Source organism: Candoia aspera, chromosome 2 (assembly GCF_035149785.1).
Source record: "Candoia aspera isolate rCanAsp1 chromosome 2, rCanAsp1.hap2, whole genome shotgun sequence".
NCBI lineage: Eukaryota > Metazoa > Chordata > Lepidosauria > Squamata > Boidae > Candoia > Candoia aspera.
The window spans coordinates 75,004,932-75,023,708 of NC_086154.1; the positions used below are offsets into that span (position 1 = coordinate 75,004,932).

Sequence of the window (18,777 nt, forward strand, 5' to 3'; positions counted from 1 at the left end):
TCATTGTAGCAATTTTCAGAGATCTCCCAAAAGCTTTTTAAATGACTTTAGTGATTTTATAAGATATGCTTTGTATATATTCATTGTGAAGCCTCCTTTCAAAGGCTTTTGCACAGCCCTAATCTTTCCATTTCTAAATTTTAATTCACTGAGAATGTTGCTTTTTCCATCTTGCATACCTCCATCCTCCTTCCAGCTTATATTTTTTTCCATTGTGCTGTAAAGTCATTTTCAGTATCATTTTTCCCACATTGAGATATCCTCAAAGTTTTTGCAAACACTATTCATCCACATACTATTGTTTAGCTCTGTGGAATGATGTCCAACTTTGGGTCTCTAAATATTAGATTACAATATCCATCAGCCCCAACTAGGATAGGAATCATATTTCATTTTTCATTGACAATTGACTTTTATGGGCAGGGTGCATAATGCTCCCAAACAATATTGATACAATCTGTTTTCAGTTATTACTTTACATGTGCATAATACATCAAGATATCTCATAGCAAAACTCAATTCAAATCTGTTTTATTAGCATTAGCCACAGGCAACTAAGATAACACAGCTATGCTGTAATTTAAATGAACAGAGCAAATAATAGGATATGGGAAGAACTGATAAGAATGGAAAGATATTACTGACCCTTTTATATCTTTTCTACAAGCCAGCTCCAAACCCCTGTCCATAGCCCTGCACTATTTCAGAAAGGAAAAAAAAAACAGGACCTTGCACTTAGAAGCAACCACTGTTTTTCTCTATTACTTGTGTGTTTTAATAAAATAAAGTCTAATGCAGGGTTTTTTGAGCTGTGTTCCATGAAACCTAGGGTACCATGAGAACTTGATGGGGTTCCATGACAGAATAAGAACAAATAAAAAGTTCAAACACATCCAATTTTCTATCACTAGTACTTTGCCTCTAGATCAGGTGTTTGGAGAATATGAAAATATTATATTTATTTATTTATTATTCAAATTTTTGTTACCGCCCATCTCCCACAAAAGAGGGACGGTTTACAATAAAATTAATACTATAACAATTAAAATCCCATTAAAAGTAAAAACAAGTTACAGATATAAAATACAATATAAATAAATATAGCATGTAAGTGGCTATAAAAATTCCAATCTGATGGGAGGGGCTCTAAGGCGCAAGCCACCCCCAAGAATTGCTGCCCACCTTCCCACCCCAAGCAAGACAGCAGAACCAGGTCTTCAGGGCCTTCTGGAAGGTCAGGAGTGAAGGGGCCTGCCTCACCTCTGGGGGCAAGATATTCCAAAGGGCGGGGGCCACTGCAGAGAAGGCCTGCTTCCTGGACCCCGCCAGATGAAATTCTCTTACAGACGGGGTCCGTAACATGCCCTCTCTGCATGATCGGGTGGTAATATGTATTTATATTTTTACTAACAGGTTCCATAGCCTGACAAAATTCCCAGAACCCTTATCTCATGTACCGTAGTGTCTCCTTACTATGAAAATATGTATGGTCAAAGCAAAATGTTGAAATTGGCTATATGATTGGCAATTCTTCTGTGGCAAAGGGAACAGCTTCCCAACACTTCTATTTGCAGTTGTGTTACACGTGAAGGTTTTCCAAATTCTCAGTGGTAATAGTGGATTGTGTGGTGAAATTGGAATCACCTGAATTCAGAGTCTTATTCAGCTACAAAATTCACTTGGAATGGTTACATATCAGACTAAGCTGAAGTTCATTTAAACCAGGGATCCCCAAACTCTTCAGCTCATCAACCCCTTCATGAAGTTTCAGATTGTTCATTGACTCCCAAACATTTATTATATGAAAATAATTTAATAAATACTACTTTAACTAATAGTACCACAGAAAATAAGAATAACAATAATAGAGACAACTCAAAGTTGCTTTCACTGGTGGCTGACCATCCAGTCCTGGTTAACACTGTTTTGCTGCTACCCTCCTCCACCTTGAGGACTAGGGACTGGTGTGGAGATCTACAGAGACCCCAAAAGATTAATTGACCTTCAATCATTTATCGACCACATATTGACCCCACACACATTTACTGACCCCCCCATTGACCCTCAGACATTTATCAACCCCTTGGATAGTCCCATTGACCCTTTGGGGTTGATATTGACCACTTTGGGGAACCCTGATTTAAACCATTGTTTATTATACCACAGTTGGCTGGATTTGTGAACCACAATGATTGGGTTCTCATAATATTCTTAGGTCTCTATCAAACAAATCTACTAAACAGACTTATACAATCCTGAATTTCTTGGGAGAAAAGTGAAATGCAAATGTAGAAGATAGATGAATGAATTAGAAGTGCTGGATAACTATAAGCAAGACTACAAGCTATTAGTGTCCACTATGTCTTCTGCATGAATTCACTTTTTAATATTTCCAACTGTATATCTGTGTGGCTGAGTTTATATAATATGCTAATGTAATGTGTGAACCTAGCTTGTGTGATTTATAAACTATGATCTATGGATTACTGTCCAACTGAAATTAAGCAAACCATGGTTTAGTATCTTGTGTGAATACAGCTTGTATGTGTCATAGTTGCCACCATAATTAGAAATATCACAGACTGAATTGAAAACTAGCAAAGTTAGCCTTTTTTTCTGCAACAGAATAAAACAACATCACTGAATGTATTTTTATTGTGATCGTCCAGAGAATAGGGCAACTAATGGTGTGTGTTCAGCATGGCTTGGTGTTGTTTTTATTATAAATAGCATATTATTCCAGTGATCCTTACAATAGTCTGTAAAACTTTCATTCTTGTATTTCAGATATGAGACTGAGAGTGAAAGAAAATGCTTTCCTCAAAATACAGATAATTGAATTCTGTTGCATTTATAGCCAAAGTAAGTTCTGAATTAAGGGGTACCACATTCTCTTAAGTAATATTCTTTGGGACTCCATATGTGCTCCCCAACAGATCATTTTGTAACTCTTGAGGAATTTCAAAGCAGTTTATAATAAACTGGGCATACTGTATTCAAAAGAAGTCACAGGTTCTTCTGACTGATGCATGACTGAAGTAATTTTCTGGATTGTGACCTGCTTTATTGGCCTTATACAGAAAAATGAAAGAATGTTCAGGTAGATAATTTATATCATAGCTTTGCATTAAAGCTAGCAAGTGCTAAATATCCTGGTTTTGGTAACAGCCTCATCTGCTGGTTCTTAGAAGAGATTCCAGCCTATTAGTGGGTGGATCATGCCTGACTTACCACTCTGAAAACACTGTGCTGGCGTAGATAGCACCATATTTAATTTTTTGACAACTCTGAAAACTTTCCATCCATTTCCTCACTGTATTTTGCAACATTTTAAAATAAAGAAATATAACTTCAAGAATAATTCAGTTCTGTTTATATTTTTGGAGAAACCGAAGAGCCATTTGTATGGCCAATAAACAGGAACCCTTCTCTTAAGTTTCTAATTGTCTAACAAAACTAGAGGTGGCACAGAGAAATAATAATTTATGATTTCAAATAGGATAGGAATACTTCATTTATATTGAAGAAAGTATTGTGCAAACTTGTGAGTGTGACAGTTCAATATCTGAAATTTATTCCCAATTCCATATATGTTGATAGATAGCCCAGCCCTCCCCAATCTGCTTGCCTGGAAAGTCTAGGATTTGAAGTCTCTGTCCCTTGAAGGATTAAATTAGGATGAAGAAAACTATCTGTTCATTCATGCAGTCTTATTGTTTCTGCGTAAATAAAACTAATAACATTACTGAGAGAATTGGAAATTGGAAATGGGATTTGGCCACTTTCCAATTTTAATACAGTATTAAATACAGTATTAAATATTAGAACTGGAAGACAGCCAAATCCTTAGTCCCAGATTATCATGCATTCAGCTGCTGATTACAAGCATTTTGTCCTTTGAAATTAAGAACAAGACTGCATGTGTTCTGTTTTGAGTTTTAATCAGGAGAGGGATGTTTGGTTTCTTTTCTTAGGATCTGGCAGTTCATGTGGCAGCCAATACTGACAATATCATTATTGCTTGCCACAAGACTTTCTGTTGTTTTTAAATGTAAAAGTGCCAAAGACCAAGCTCTCATGGCCTTTTCACTGAATGGTGATGTAATGAGCATTCTATGGCTGGAGCCTGGACGCCCACACAGCTGGGTCCAGATGTCTTCAGACAGTTCATGTGAAATAATTTCTTTTTTTCCCCATCCCCTACATTCTTCTGTTCATGTGTTTAACCTGGCAATTGTTAGCCAATGGCCTAGATCTAAAGGAATGTTAGGATTGGTGGCTTTATTAAATTGTGCCCAAACAGGAGTGTTTCATTGCATAATCTGATTTTGCCAATGCATTGAGATGGATGATATGTTGATAAGAACTGTAGGTCACTAATATGTGTAAGCAAAATCATAACATCAAAGGAAGGTGCAAAAGTTTGGCTTTAGCTTTCTCTGTACTGTCAACTTTCTTTTTAAAAACTAATTCTGGTACTTTTATGTTCTTCAAGTCGGTTTCTTGATTTTTGTCACATACAGTATACACTTTATTTGAGCTTTTTTGCTTTGAAATCCTCTCCCCCAAATGCCCAGATGTAGAAGATGTTTATTGTGTAATTGTTATTTATCTCCAATTGCATTGATGACACAGCAGAAAGAATGCATCTGATTTTAAGCATTTACTCAGAAGAAAAGGGCTGAGGATAACCAATTTGGGCAAAATATTGCTTCCTAATACTTAAGCTTACTAGTTAGCCCTATGAACCAAAAGTTCTGTCCTTCTGTGGGAATTTCTTACCCTAATAGGCCCCATACAGGGTATTTTCTGATAGCATCTCTATAAGCATTTTAAGCATTCTATCTTCTGCTATATTGACACAATCTATAGAGAACTTCTGTGTCGTTGTCATCATCTTCATTGTCACTTTACTTCTGGGTGCAATTCAAGGTGCTGTTTATCACTTACAAAGCCCTTCATAGCATAGGGACTGGCTATTTGAGGGACCTCCTATCTCAAATATTTTCTGCCCATCTGGAAAGATCAAGCAGAATGGGTGCCACCCATCAGCTAGAAAGCACACCATCTGTCATGGTACCTGCCACCTTAAGCAGCATCCACCCAGAGATCCATATGGCTCCCTCTCTGATGATGTTCCAAAAGTCTTGGAAGACCTAGCAGTTCTCCCAAGTCTGGGACTAGGATGGGTGTTGAGCTCCTGCCACGTGTTTTTTGTTCTATTGTGTTTTCTGGATGTGCATAGTTCTTTCTTTCTTGATGTCATGGTTCATTCTTATTTGTTAATTGTAAGATGCCCAGAGTTGTCTGGAGTCATGCAGCCTCTATGATGATGATGATGATGATGATGATGTCTGGAGTCATGCAGCCTCTATGATGATGATGATGACGACGATGATGATGATGTAACCATTAGTACTATACATTCATTTTTATTATCTTCAATTTTTGCTTCTTAGCAAATCTTTGTTATTGTTTTTAGGCAGAAGGTAAACAGAAGTTGAGAGAAAGTGGTGATCTACTAAAAACCTGGTTCTGCCTCGCTTGGGGTGAAAGGGGCACCAGTTCATCTTGGAGGTGGCTATTATAGATCTCTCCCCAACTAACAAGATCTGCACTGCTGGATTTTATGTTTTATATTTATTCTATTTTTATAGAGTTATTTATATTGTAATTTATGTGTTTTAATTCTGACTGTAAACTGCCCAGAGTCCCCTTTTCGGGAGAGATGGGTGGTGATAGAAATGTGAAATATAAATAAATAAATAAATCCCAAGGTGGATTCAGACATAGTCCCTATAGCAGGTGGCAGAATCCAGTTGTCTGGGCTGATCTGGGCGGGAAAAAAGCTAAAAAGTGTCAGAACCTAGAGAATGCCAACTGATATATGGTGGTGGCTTATATATTTACGTAGATAAATAAATAAGTTTCTTGGCAATGGAAAATCACTTCTGTAATGTTAGCAAGGAAACCACATGGATGGGTCCATGTATTTAATAACAGCTGAGCTCCATTCAAGAGAGTCTTTTTTTTTCTTTTCCTTTCTTTTCCAGGATTTCAGCACAGCATACCTGACCATGATCTTAAGACTTTTTCTACAAATAACAGGTGAAACCGTGGTGTCTTAGATTTAAAGGATCCATATCAACTTATGCAGGTTGTGCTGGCTGCAGATCCACACAAATAGTAGAAACTGCACCAGTTTCTTAACTGGGTTAGATGAACTCCTGCAAGGCTTCGCTTCAATCAAGAGAAAGGGAATGTGTATTTAGGCAGTTTTACTTGGGCTACAAACAGCAGCTCATTAACTGGATCAGAATAAATTGACCCTTGGGAAATCAATGGTCATGCGTGGGTGTCTGTGGAGGTGGGAGGCAGAGAAGCTAGTGTAGCTGTGTTGCATCTACTCAAAAGAGAAGGTAGGAGCACAGAAAAGAGTTGGTAATGTATTTAATAAGATGGTGATTGTTCTGAATTACTGTTTTAAAAAGTAACATGGCAATGCATATGGGTACAGGTCATCATTATATGTTTGGCAAAAGGTAGGATGGTGGCTGAGTGACTGTGCATTATGCTAACCTTAAAAGGTAACCCAGAATTACTATTGTGACTGGTGGTGGTGGGGTAGAGACTGATGTATGCCAAAATGTTCAAGCTCTTGTATTGCCAAGAAAGTAAAGATGTTTCGCTTGCAATTTCTTACTTTGATGTTAAAGGTCAGAGTTGCTGAACTCCTAATTTGGTTGAATCTTCTCCAACAAAAAACCCTGTTCCCAATGAGCTGTGAAGGGCAGGATGAAAGGGCAGCATTGAAGCTTGAGATTGAGAGAAACATGCTCAGGAATATCTCTTCACTGTGAATAAGTTTAAATCTCCAGGACTAGATGAATTGCATCCTGGGGTATTGAGGGAGCTAGCTGATGTTTTGACCAAGCCCCAGTGTACGATCTTTAAGAATCTTGGAAAACTAGTGAAGTGCCAGATGTCAGGAGGAGAACAAATGTCCCTGTCTTCAGAAAAGGAGAAAAGGAAGATCCAGGAAACTGCAAACCTATCAGTGTGACATCAATTGGGAAAATTTTAGAGCAGATCATAAAGTGATTTTCAGTATGCATCTTGCACAGAATGCTGTAATCCCAAAATGTTAGCATGGATTTGCCAGTTTAAAAACTTGCCAAAGTAATCTTATTTTTGATTGGGTAACTTCCTTAATCTCCTTTATGGTTCACTGCCTTGTATTCGTAAAGGGACTTGTGCATCCCAATGGTGCTGTGAGCTTTACTTTGGGGTATATACTAAGTGAACATTCACAACCAGGACAACCTCTATGGTCTAGTGGTTAAGGCAACAGGCTAGAAACCAGGAGACCGAGAGTTCTAGTCCCGCCTGAGGCGTGAAAGCCGGCTGGGTGACCTTGGGCCACTCCCTCTCTCTCAGCCCAACTCACCTCACAGGGTTGCTGTTGTGGGGAAAATAGGAGGAGGAAGGAGTATTAGGTATGTTTGCTGCCTTGAGTTATTTATAAAAAAATAATAAAGGTGAGATATAAAATAAATAAATAAATACTGGAAGATGAGCCATGGCCCCCCCCACCCCACCCCGGGGTTGGAACGTATCTACTGAGCTACCTTCAATGGGTAAGAGCAGAGGGAAAATACTATTGGCATTGGTGCTTATGATGTGTTTGTTGTTGTTTATTCATTCAGTCGCTTCCAACTCTTCATGACTTCATGGACCAGCCCACGCCAGAGCTTCCTGTCGGTCGTCAACACCCCCAGCTCCCCCAGGGACAAGTCCGTCACCTCTAGAATATCATCCATCCATCTTGCCCTTGGTCGGCCCCTCTTCCTTCTGCCTTCCACTCTCCCTAGCATGAGCATCTTCTCCAGGGTTTCCTGTCTTCTCATTATGTGGCCAAAGTATTTCAGTTTTGCCTTTAATATCATTCCCTCAAGTGAGCAGTCTGGCTTTATTTCCTGGAGTATGGACTGGTTCAATCTTCTTGCAGTCCAAGGCACTCTCAGAATTTTCCTCCAACCTCACAGTTCAAAAGCATCGATCTTCCTTCTCTCAGCCTTCCTTATGGTCCAGCTCTCGCAGCCATATGTTACTACGGGGAACACCATTGCTTTAACTATGCGGACCTTTGTTGTCAGCGTGACGTCTCTGCTCTTAACTATTTTATCGAGATTTGTCATTGCTCTTCTCCCAAGGATTAAGCGTCTTCTGATTTCCTGACTGCAGTCAGCATCTGCAGTAATCTTCACACCTAGAAATACAAAGTCTTTCACTGCCTCTACATTTTCTCCCTCTATCAATCAAGCTGGTTGCCATAATCTTGGTTTTTTGAGGTTTAGCTGCAGGCCAGCTTTTGCACTTTTTTCTTTCACCTTCATCATAAGGCTCCTCAGTTCCTCTTTGCTTTCAGCCATCAAAGTGGTATCATCTGCATATCTGAGATAGTTAATGTTTCTTCCAGCAATTTTTACTCCAGTCTTGGATTTCTCAAGCCCAGCATGTCGCATGATGTGTTCTGCGTACAAGTTGAATAGGTGGGGTGAAAGTATACAACCCTGCCAGACACCTTTCCCAATCTTAAACCAGTACGTTGTTCCATGGTCCGTTCTTACCGTTGCTACTTGGTCATTATACAGATTCCTCAGGAGGCAGACAGGATGACTTGGTATCCCCATACCACTAAGAACTTGCCACAATTTGTTATGGTCCACACAGTCAAAGGCTTTAGAATAGTCAATAAAACAGAAATAGATGTTTTTCTGAAACTCCCTGGGTTTTTCCATTATCCAGCGGATATTGGCAATTTGGTGCCTAGTTCCTCTGCCTTTTCTAAACCCAGCTTGTACATCTGGCAATTCTCGCTCCATGAATTGCTGAAGTCTACCTTGCAGGATCTTGAGCATTACCTTACTGGCATGTGAAATGAGTGCCACTGTTTGATAGTCTGAACATTCTTTAGTGTTTCCCTTTTTTGGTATGGGGATATAAGTTGATTTTTTCCAGTCTGATGGCCATTCTTGTGTTTTCCAAATTTGCTGGCATATAGCATGCATTACCTTGACAGCATCATCTTGCAAGATTTTGAACAGTTCAGCTGGGATGCTGTCATCTCCTGCTGCCTTGATATTAGCAATGCTTCTTAAGGCCCATTCAACCTCACTCTTCAGGATGTCTGGCTCTAGCTCACTGACCACACCGTCAAAGCTATCCCTGATATTGTTATCCTTCCTATACAGGTCTTCTGTATATTCTTGCCACCTTTTCTTGATCTCTTCTTCTTCTGTTAGGTCCTTGCCATCTTTGTTTTTGATCATACCCACTTTTGCCTGGAATTCACCTCCGATGTTTCTAATTTTCTGGAAGAGGTCTCTTGTCCTTCCTCTTCTATTATCTTCTTCCACTTCCATGCATTGCTTGTTTAAAAATAATTCCTTTTCTGGCTAGCCTCTGGAATTTTGCATTTAATTGGGCATATCTCCCCCTATCGCTGTTGCCTTTTGCTTTCCTTCTTTCTTGAGCTACTTCTAGTGTCTCAGCAGACAGCCATTTTGCCTTCTTGGTTTTCTTTTTCTTCGGGATGTATTTTGTTGCTGCCTCCTGAACAATGTTGCAAACTTCTGTCCAGAGTTCTTCCGGGACCCTATCTACTAAGTCCAGTCCCTTAAATCTATTCTTCACCTCCACTGCATAATCCTTAGGAATATTAGTGAGCTCATATCTAGCTGATCTGTGGGTCTTCCTAATCTCTTTAGTCTGATCCTAAATTGTGCAATAAGAAGTTCATGATCTGAACTATAGTCAGCCCCAGGTCTTGTTTTTACTGACTGTATAGATGTCCGCCACCTTTGGCTGCAAAGGATGTAGTCAATCTGATTTCGGTGTTGTCTATCTGGTGAAGTCCAGATAAAGCCGTCTCTTAGGTTGTTGGAAGAGAGTGTTTGTTATGCAGAGTGAGTTGTCTTGGCAAAATTCTATCAGCCTATGTCCTGCTTCGTTTTGTTCTCCCAGGCCATGCTTACCTGTAATTCCCGGTGTCATTTGACTGCCCACCTTAGCATTCCAGTCTCCCGTGATGAAAATAACATCTCTTTTAGGCGTGTTGTCCAGTAGGTGCTGCAGATCCTCATAGAGCTGCTCTACTTCAGCTTCTTCAGCATCTGTGGTTGGGGCGTATATTTGGATCACTGTGATGTTAGATGGCTTGCCCTGAATTCGAATTGAGATCATTCATTTTTTGGATTTTATGACCATCTTCTGACCTGGGAGTCTCATCTTCCGATGGTATACCAACATATCTCTGGTTGTACCGATCCATTTAGTTTTCACGGCAAGAATACTGGGGTGGGTTGCCATTACCTTCCCCAGGGATTGCATTTAGTCTGACCTCTCTGTCATGACCTTCCCGTCTTGGCTGGCCCTTCATGGTTTAGCTCACGGCATCATTGAGGTGCTCAAGCTCCAGCACCACGACAAGGTAACAATCCTTTGTTGAAGAAAGGATGTCTAGCAGCTGGCATTTACAAAGCCAAACAGAGAATTTGATGCTGCAAAGATATGTATATCATTGATACCTGGAATGTCAGTAACACAAACAAAGACAAACTTGATGTTGTCCATGCACAATTGGCAATTGAACATTGTTATTGTGGGAATCAGTGAACTGCTGTGAACTGGAATATATTACTTCACATCAAAGGAATGGCATATCTTGTACTGTGGACAAAACATTCATAGAAGAAAAGAAATAGCCAACAGTATTAACAAAAAGGTGCCAAAGTTAGTGCTCAGAAACATCCCCTCAAATGATAGAATGATATAAATTTGAGTCCAAGGCAAGCCAATCACTATTATGGTGATCCAAGTGTATGTTCCAGCCATAGATGCAAAGTAAGCAGAAGCTGAATGGTTTTATGATGACTTGCAACATCTCATTGACACAGCACTTCCCCTTCCTCCCAAAAAATATGTCATAGGAATTATAGAAACATGGAATGCTAAAGTTGGAAATAAAATAGCGACTAGAATAATGGAAACATTTGGCCTTGATGTACCAAGCAAATCAGGAGGCATATTAATAAAGTTCAGCCAAGAAGATTCAATGTGTATAGTAACAGCTTATTCTAGCAACATAAAAGACAGATCTATACATGACATCACCAGATGGACACCAGCAAAATTAAATTGACTATATATTCTGCCAGCAAAGATAATGAAACTCTATTTTACACTAGAAAAAGCAGTGTATCTGAAAGACCACAAACTCCATATGAAACTTTCCAAGTTGTTTTAAGAGTCTCAGAAAAGAAGTCTATTCTCCATCCTGAAGCACATTCAATAGGAATGCAGCTTCTTGATGATGTTCCCAGGCTCTAGTCAAAGGAAGTCAAGCTAGATCCACCAATAAGGAGGGAGGGATTTGTTTGATGCAGTAATTTAATATAAACTTATTTCAGTTTGCACTTCCGGAATCAAAATACCAGGAGATCTGGCTTGTGGACTGAATTCAGCCATCAGTCCTCTTTATAATGTACAAAAATAAAAAGACAAGGGAAACAAAGGAAAAATCAAAGGGTGAATGAAGCTGCTGCTTCCAGGTACAGAGAATGGCTTCATCTGACACATCTCTAAACTTTTCCTGCTCTTCGGGTTTTCCATATAAAAAGGCAAGGGGCAGACAGAACCAGCTCTTTGGTGTCTCTCTTCCATTTCTCCTTTCCTTGGGAGAAATCATTAGAGAGGAAGCTAGAAGATGCTGTTTCAAAGGAATGGAAGCACCATGAAATGGTGCATCCTGAGAATTCCCTAACTTCTCTCTTTTTGATGATGTTGATGTTGAGAAAGAAAAGTGGGAGTGAAGGTGGCTCTTCAGATGTATTCTATTAGCAGAACAGCCTCAGAGAAGGAGAAAGTCTCATTCCTACCTGGAATACCATTTGCCACTGAGAAGAGGCCAGGAGAGTAATCCAGCCCATTGGCCAATTATGTTCTCTGCCCTTGTAATTTATGAACTAGGGTGTAATTACCTTCAATTTTGCATTTTCCATATGTTGTGCTGCATTTATATTAATACAAAGATGTGTGTGTTTGCTTTTAAAAATATGTGTTTTGTACAGAATATATTAGGATAAATGAGCATAAAAATGTATGCAGATACTCATGTTGATGGGGGGTTTTGTGCCAAATTCACAACTGATAGCAGAGCAGCATTAAATGAATGTAAGCTATAAAAACTAGAATGGATCTGTCTCTCCCTAATCTAGTGGTGTTTTCCTGCTGGCTGTCAAAGACATTTTTATTCAGATTGTTTTTTGCCTTTGAATAGTTTGCTGAGGTTCTTTGTTGTTGTTGTATAATTATTTCATATTTTATATTCTACTGGTCAGTGTTCTTCAGTGCTGTTGGTGGTGGAAAAGTGTGTCCCAGGAAGTTTTACGAATGCAAGTATTTCCCTTTCATTCATTCATTGCCAGGCTCTGTTGTAATTTTGGGGTGTACCTTTGACTGATTTTCATCTGTGCTTCCTTTGTTACAGAAAGGCATGCCCCAAACACTGAGCTCTGCCAGCATGTTTACTTCCTGCGGCTTCAGCCCTCATCACCTCCATCCATCCAAAGAAGATGATGAAGGAGGACTGATCTTTCAAGATGGAAACCTTACCTCAGCATCTCTTGATGCTTTAATTCAACACCTTATACCTACAGCTGACTACTACCCTGAGGTAAATACTTGGTTAATGTGAGCTGCCATTTGTTTTGATGAACTGGACCATCACTATTTGCAAGCTATCAGCATTTTTTTAAAATTAGGAAAGTTTCTTTTGATGCAGGTTACAATTAAACAATATACTGTAATGTTTTCCATTTCATCTGCCTTGTGTTGCCTTTCCAACTGTTTAGTAGAAATATAAATTGATACGAACACACTTCTCTAAGCATCCCTGTTCTGTAATTAGTTCCACTGAAACAGTGTCTTTCTTGTGGGGTTTTGTTTGTTTGTTTTTCATAACACAGAACTCTAGTTCACAATGATAAACTAGTAACAATATCTCTGGCTCGCGAACTTCTTAAATAGCTATTGTTCCCAGTGTCAGTGGGAACACTGCCAAGAGTGAATAAATTGTAGACTAGCTGAACTTCAGCAGTTGATTTTATTCTTATAATATGAGAGCTGTTTCCTTAGCCAAAACATCCCAGTTTCTGAAAAGGTAAAGCAGAATGTAGCATGAGTTATCACTCTTAAAAGAAACCTGTATTGAAAAGTAGATATCTTGCCCATCCATTCTGAATGTTTATATCTGATGGGCCTTGGTTTGCTTGTTTGTTTATATATTTATTTTATAGTACTTATACCCTGCCCCAACCCCAAAGGAGTCTAGGCATCAGACAGCATCAACAAAAAGAAAACAAAAACCATAACAATAAATCAGTAATTCAGAGCAATATCAAAATCGAAAAATAATCACAAAAAGCTAAAATAAACCCCAAATAAAACCCAAGATGGGCCCCCACAATCAGCCAGAAAGAACGTTGAAAAAAATAGTTCAACCATGGAATTGCAGCAGGGTGGGGCCTGCCTATAAATCTGGAGGGAGCGTATTCCATAAAGCAGTCTTTGTAAGGCGGAGCTGGGATTATGATGGTGTGGTCTTTACTGTACTGCCTAAAAGTCTCCTGTTCAATCATGAACAGATTCTAGAATCACCCAGTCTGTTAAATTTTGAGTTTTTCCCAAAATTATGCTAAGACCCGTCCCTTACCTTGCTGACTCAGGATTGTATAGTCTCTTTGACAGTCAAGATTTTTCTCACTTGGTTTGACATGTCCTGTTTGAGTTTTCCAATGGAAAAATGATCTGGGGTGAGGGAATTTAATATACTTACTTTGTCCCAAGCAGACTACTGCCTAGTTTATGTCTATTAGAATGACTTATTAATGGCTTAAAAATTGCTGATAGGAAAAAAAAATAGTGATTATTACAAACCCGATGGCATAGAATATAAGGCCACTGAGTTTTTATGCTACCTCCTTGTCTGGTCCTATGTCAGCCTCAGAGACTGGGAGCAGCAAAGCATAATTGTGCAGTCTGATACTAATTTTGGAAAGGGATATTTGTATCCAGAAACACACAGGAGAGTAGTCAGTAAAGCAACTGAGACGTCAAAGCTGAATCAGACCCGTTAAGGTTCCAAAGGGCGAATACAAGAGAAGAGAGGCTGTGGACCAGACAGTGAAGAGTCCGTTCTCCAGGAAAGTATCTCAGACAGTTGGCCTCACTGGGGATTGACACTACTTGCTACTGTAAGCTTCTGCTTCTCTTTGATTGTAATGGCAAAACAAAGTCAGCAGAAGCCCTATTATTGTCACTTACTGTAAGTCTTATTATAAAATCATAAATTACAGAATATCATAAGATGTTCCACAAGAGTCTTCAGACTGTACCCAATGTATGATGTAAGAAAGGAACTCTTAATACCTAAATCAAAACAATCCCAGCATGAAATGTTCTTGTCATTATTATAAAGCAGGTAACCCCGAAGGATATGGCCAGCTGCTTCTCTGAACCACAGATTCATGCTAGACTATGCATACAATCCTGGTGCTACTTTTTCAGTTCTGAATATATTATCCGGAAGAGTATAATAATCCAACAGTATGATAATCTTTTGTATTAGGACCAAAATGAATATACTTTCCTTTTGGTTATAACAGTAAACTTTTCTCTCTCTCTTTTTTAATAATCTTATTAGATTTAAAGCAAAGATAAAAACTACAAAAAAGGAAAAAACTACAAAAAGGAAAAGAAAAAAAACTAAAGATGTGTGAAATCACAAGAAGAATTTTTTTTTAAAGATTACATAAAGAGGTGGCTTCCAACTTTAAACAGCAAGAACATACAGCAATAATCAATCCCTTACTCTATATCAGAGCAAACTCACATTATTTCTATAAATCATTCCATTAGCACATATAAAAATCACTAAATGCAATTGCTCCCTGCCCTTGTATTAAAAGAAAAGAAAATAGGTAAACCTCCTAATCAGCTCCCCCACAAAGACAACATTTCTTTAATTATTTCTTTCCTACCACTATTCTATATATTTCTGTCCACTATAATAGAAATCAAATTATAAAAACATTTAAATTGTCTGCTCTTATAATTAATAATACTACAATTATAACAATCTTAATCATATTAAACCTGAAACCAAGCATTTATTATTATACTTTATTAATCTTAATCCAAATCCTTAAAAAGAAATGAAGTCATACAAACCTTAAAAACAATCCAGATAAACATTCTTAAATCCTTACCCCACTTCAAAGTAAACCAAAGCATTTATTCTCAATCCTCCTCAGTATTTGGATGGGAAACAAGCCAAAACTTTTTTAAAAAAAAAAAATAAATCCCAAAAATAATGATAGGCGCCAAGAGACCCCGCTTCTCCTTGCTGTAGAAAGCTTCTCTTAGGGTACGTAAACTTAAAAAAATATAAATTGGGTGATATAGAAATGGGGTGGCCAGTCTTAATGTCCCTTTAAGACTACAGTATGGCTTGGAAATGGTGACTTCCCAGCCTCCCAGCGTCTCTTACCAGATTAGCACGAATGCTGTTTGTGATCCTCTGGCTGCAAGGCGCCATTTTGGAGGACAGATGGGATGATTCCAAGCAATTTCTGTCCATGAAAACACTCCAGGGCTTCAGGAAAAGCCTGCCTGAGCCCCCAAAATCTGTGTTGTCAGTTCTGCCCACGGAGCCCACAGGCACAGCTGTTCAGTCTGCCATGTCCCCACCAGAAGTCCAGCAGTAAACTGTTCTCAAACAATAAACTATTCTCAAGAATTTTATACTGAAGGTTTTAGCTACCAGAACTGCACAAATTTTTCAGAAGAGGTATTTGCAGTGTGTGGGAATGTGCACAAAGATCTCTCTTTGGATCATTAAAGCAACCATGTCTTTTTCCAGGCTTGTGCAGCTGCTTCATAAACTATTCTTGGCTGTCTCTGCATGTGTCTGATTCAAAGCACATTCCCACATTTTGTGAAGCACCCCTCTTAAAGGATTTGTACACCCGAAGTAACTATCCCACCCCTGGCTACAAGGTTGTCCAAGCAGGATAAGTTACTTCTGAGTAGACCTTCATTTCCAAGTCACTTTTCCTTGCAGACAAGCATTTTGTGACCTCTGTCCTCCTGATATTCAGCCCAGCACTCCTGCTCTTCATATATGCTGATGAGTCTGGATCCCCAGTGCAGAATGACTCTGGCTTGGTCCTACTTTAGAGCTGGAATATAGAACTCAGTGGAATGGCCTGACCCATCTTCTTCTTCCAGGTAGTCATCCCCAGTTGGGGTTATGATTCTCCAGGAGCAGAAGCAGAAGCAGCATAGCTCACTATATCAGCTGTATATAAGGGCAGGTCACTGTGACCATGTTTTAGAACCAGACACTAGACTAGGCAGGCCTTTATAGACTGACGAGGCAGGGAGTCTTTTCATGTCTTCAGGCTACATGTCGCATACAGCAATGACTTTATATATGTATTACCTATGCCAGTAGCTTTAGGCCAGTTAATTATTTATTTATCTATTTATCAAATTTATTAAATTTATACAGCCACCCATCTCATGAATGTGGCTCTGGGTGGCATACAGTAAAACAAAACTATTAAAACAAGTCTTAAATAACCATTAGAAATTATTAACATAAATATAAACAAGGCCATGGGAGAAGGCATCGAAATCTCACACCCAATACAGCGTCCCCTCTTTGTATGTTGTCCAGAGAGATTGAGACTGCAACCACCATACTCTGTTCAAAAATAAGCCATTGAATGACTTTCTGCCTTTGAGAAGGGATCTTGCATATTTACTTCTCTAACCAGTTGTTAGATGAATGTTCCTGTTTCCTTCCCTCAGAAGGCCTATATCTTCACATTCCTGCTGAGCTCAAGACTCTTCATTGAACCTCATGAACTTCTGTCCCGTGTTTGTCACAAGTGCATTGAGCAGCAGCAACTGAATGATCCAGTGCTGGATAAGGTTGGTACGTTAGATGATAGAAAGTGCAGGGATGAGTAGGGGTAGCATTCACAATATGTTCACATGATTACAGTGCACCTTGAGAAAGCTTCTGATTTTACCCATTCTCTGTACAGGTAGTCCTTGCTTAATGACCACAGTTGGGACCGAATTTTTGGTTACTAAGTGAAGTGTTATTAAGTGAATCTGACCCAATTTTACAACCGTTTTTGTGGCAGTCGCTAAGCAAATCACTGCAGGCATTAAATGAACTGTGTGGCCATTAAGCAAACCATGCAATCAACCCCATTGATTCTGCTTGCCAGAAGCCAGCTGGGAAGGTTGAAAATGGCGATCTTGTGACCACGTGACATTGCGATGGTCATAAAAGCAAACTGGTTGCCAAGTGCCCAAATCATGATCACATGACTGCAGGGATGCTGTGACAGTCATAACTGTAAGGACCAGTTGTAAGTTGTGTTTTTCAGCACTGTCGTAAGTCTGAACCATCACTAAACAAATGGTTGTTAACCGAGGACTACCTGCATCTCCTCTTGCATCCTATGCCCATCTGTCTGCACAGAGCATATTGTGATCCCAAGGGTATGGTGTGTTGAAATATGACCTCCATGCCTGATAGCAAAACTCTATGTAGCAAGGGTAGCTGTAAATTCAGCCCTTCTTCTCTCTCCTTTTTCCAACCTTCAATCTTCCCAGGTGATTTCCTTTCATTTCCTGGAGCCTTTAGGATGCCAGGGGATAAGAGTCAAATGCAGTTTTCTATGAGCAGGTGTTACTGTGTCACGTCTTAGCTCCTTTGCCTTAGGTTTTGATTGTAAGCTGGCCTTTCTTAGGTAACCCATCACTATCAGCTCCCCAGAGCAGGATACAGTTGTCCATTAACCAAACAATGCCCGTAATGGTTAAACGCAGTTACATTTGTATTTGGAAGTGCTGCTATCTATCTGGCACCTAGATAAATGCATTTGGGTAATGGTTTGGCTGTAATTGTCTGATGCAGGTGTGGAAAACTGGAGGCCCCAGGACCACATGCAGCCTCTTTTTCTGCAGCTGTTGGACCCCCTCCTGACTGTAATTACTGAAAATTACTGCATTGTTTCCTGCCATTTTGTAATGGTGAACACAATGTAATGTAAGCCCTAAAGTAGGCTTAACATGTTTAAAACAAGTTCAGCCCAAAATTCTGCTTCCCAATCCCATGAAAAACAAGCAGAAATTCCTGTCCCAGTCTGTGTAGTACCATCCTGCCGATGTTGCTTTATCATCCTGTCCTGTGAAGTCCTCGTGCTCCCCAAAAGTGTTTAGTATAGCCCTTGAGCTAACAGAATGCAGAAGGCCTATGTTGAAATTGTCCCATTTGCTCAACCTCTTTGACGATAACACTGTAGCACTTTCAGCAATACTCGCCTCTTGTTTTGTTCTGAAAAACACAACACAACCATCCCAAATTACTTCTCTATGTATGCTCAGTTTTTACAATAGCTAATGGGGTGCTTTTAAAACATTGGGAGGAATTGCTGTGTTAGCTTTTGTTGCAGAAATAACAACCACTCTTGCAGAACCTTAAAAACAAATGCATCCATTATGACAAAGGCCACCATGGACTGCAGTTTCATATACTATAGCTAAAGAAGCAGCCTGGAGTCCACGTAGCAGCATCTGAAATATCCCAGGACTTAACTGCTCTTTGAAATTATAGTTACAGACACCTCTCCTCCT

The 18,777-nt window shown here is 39.4% G+C and overlaps 1 protein-coding gene across 1 annotated transcript in view; it reads left to right on the forward strand.

The window, feature by feature from the left end:
• Positions 1-18,777, forward strand: part of RASGEF1C (RasGEF domain family member 1C) — a 111,143-nt gene that overhangs the window by 45,602 nt on the left and 46,764 nt on the right. Inside the window, exons 2-3 of the mRNA XM_063292256.1 lie at positions 12,551-12,736; positions 16,936-17,058. Coding sequence (XP_063148326.1) covers positions 12,557-12,736; positions 16,936-17,058 — 303 coding nt within the window. The 5' untranslated portion in view covers positions 12,551-12,556. The remainder of the gene's footprint in view (positions 1-12,550; positions 12,737-16,935; positions 17,059-18,777) is intronic.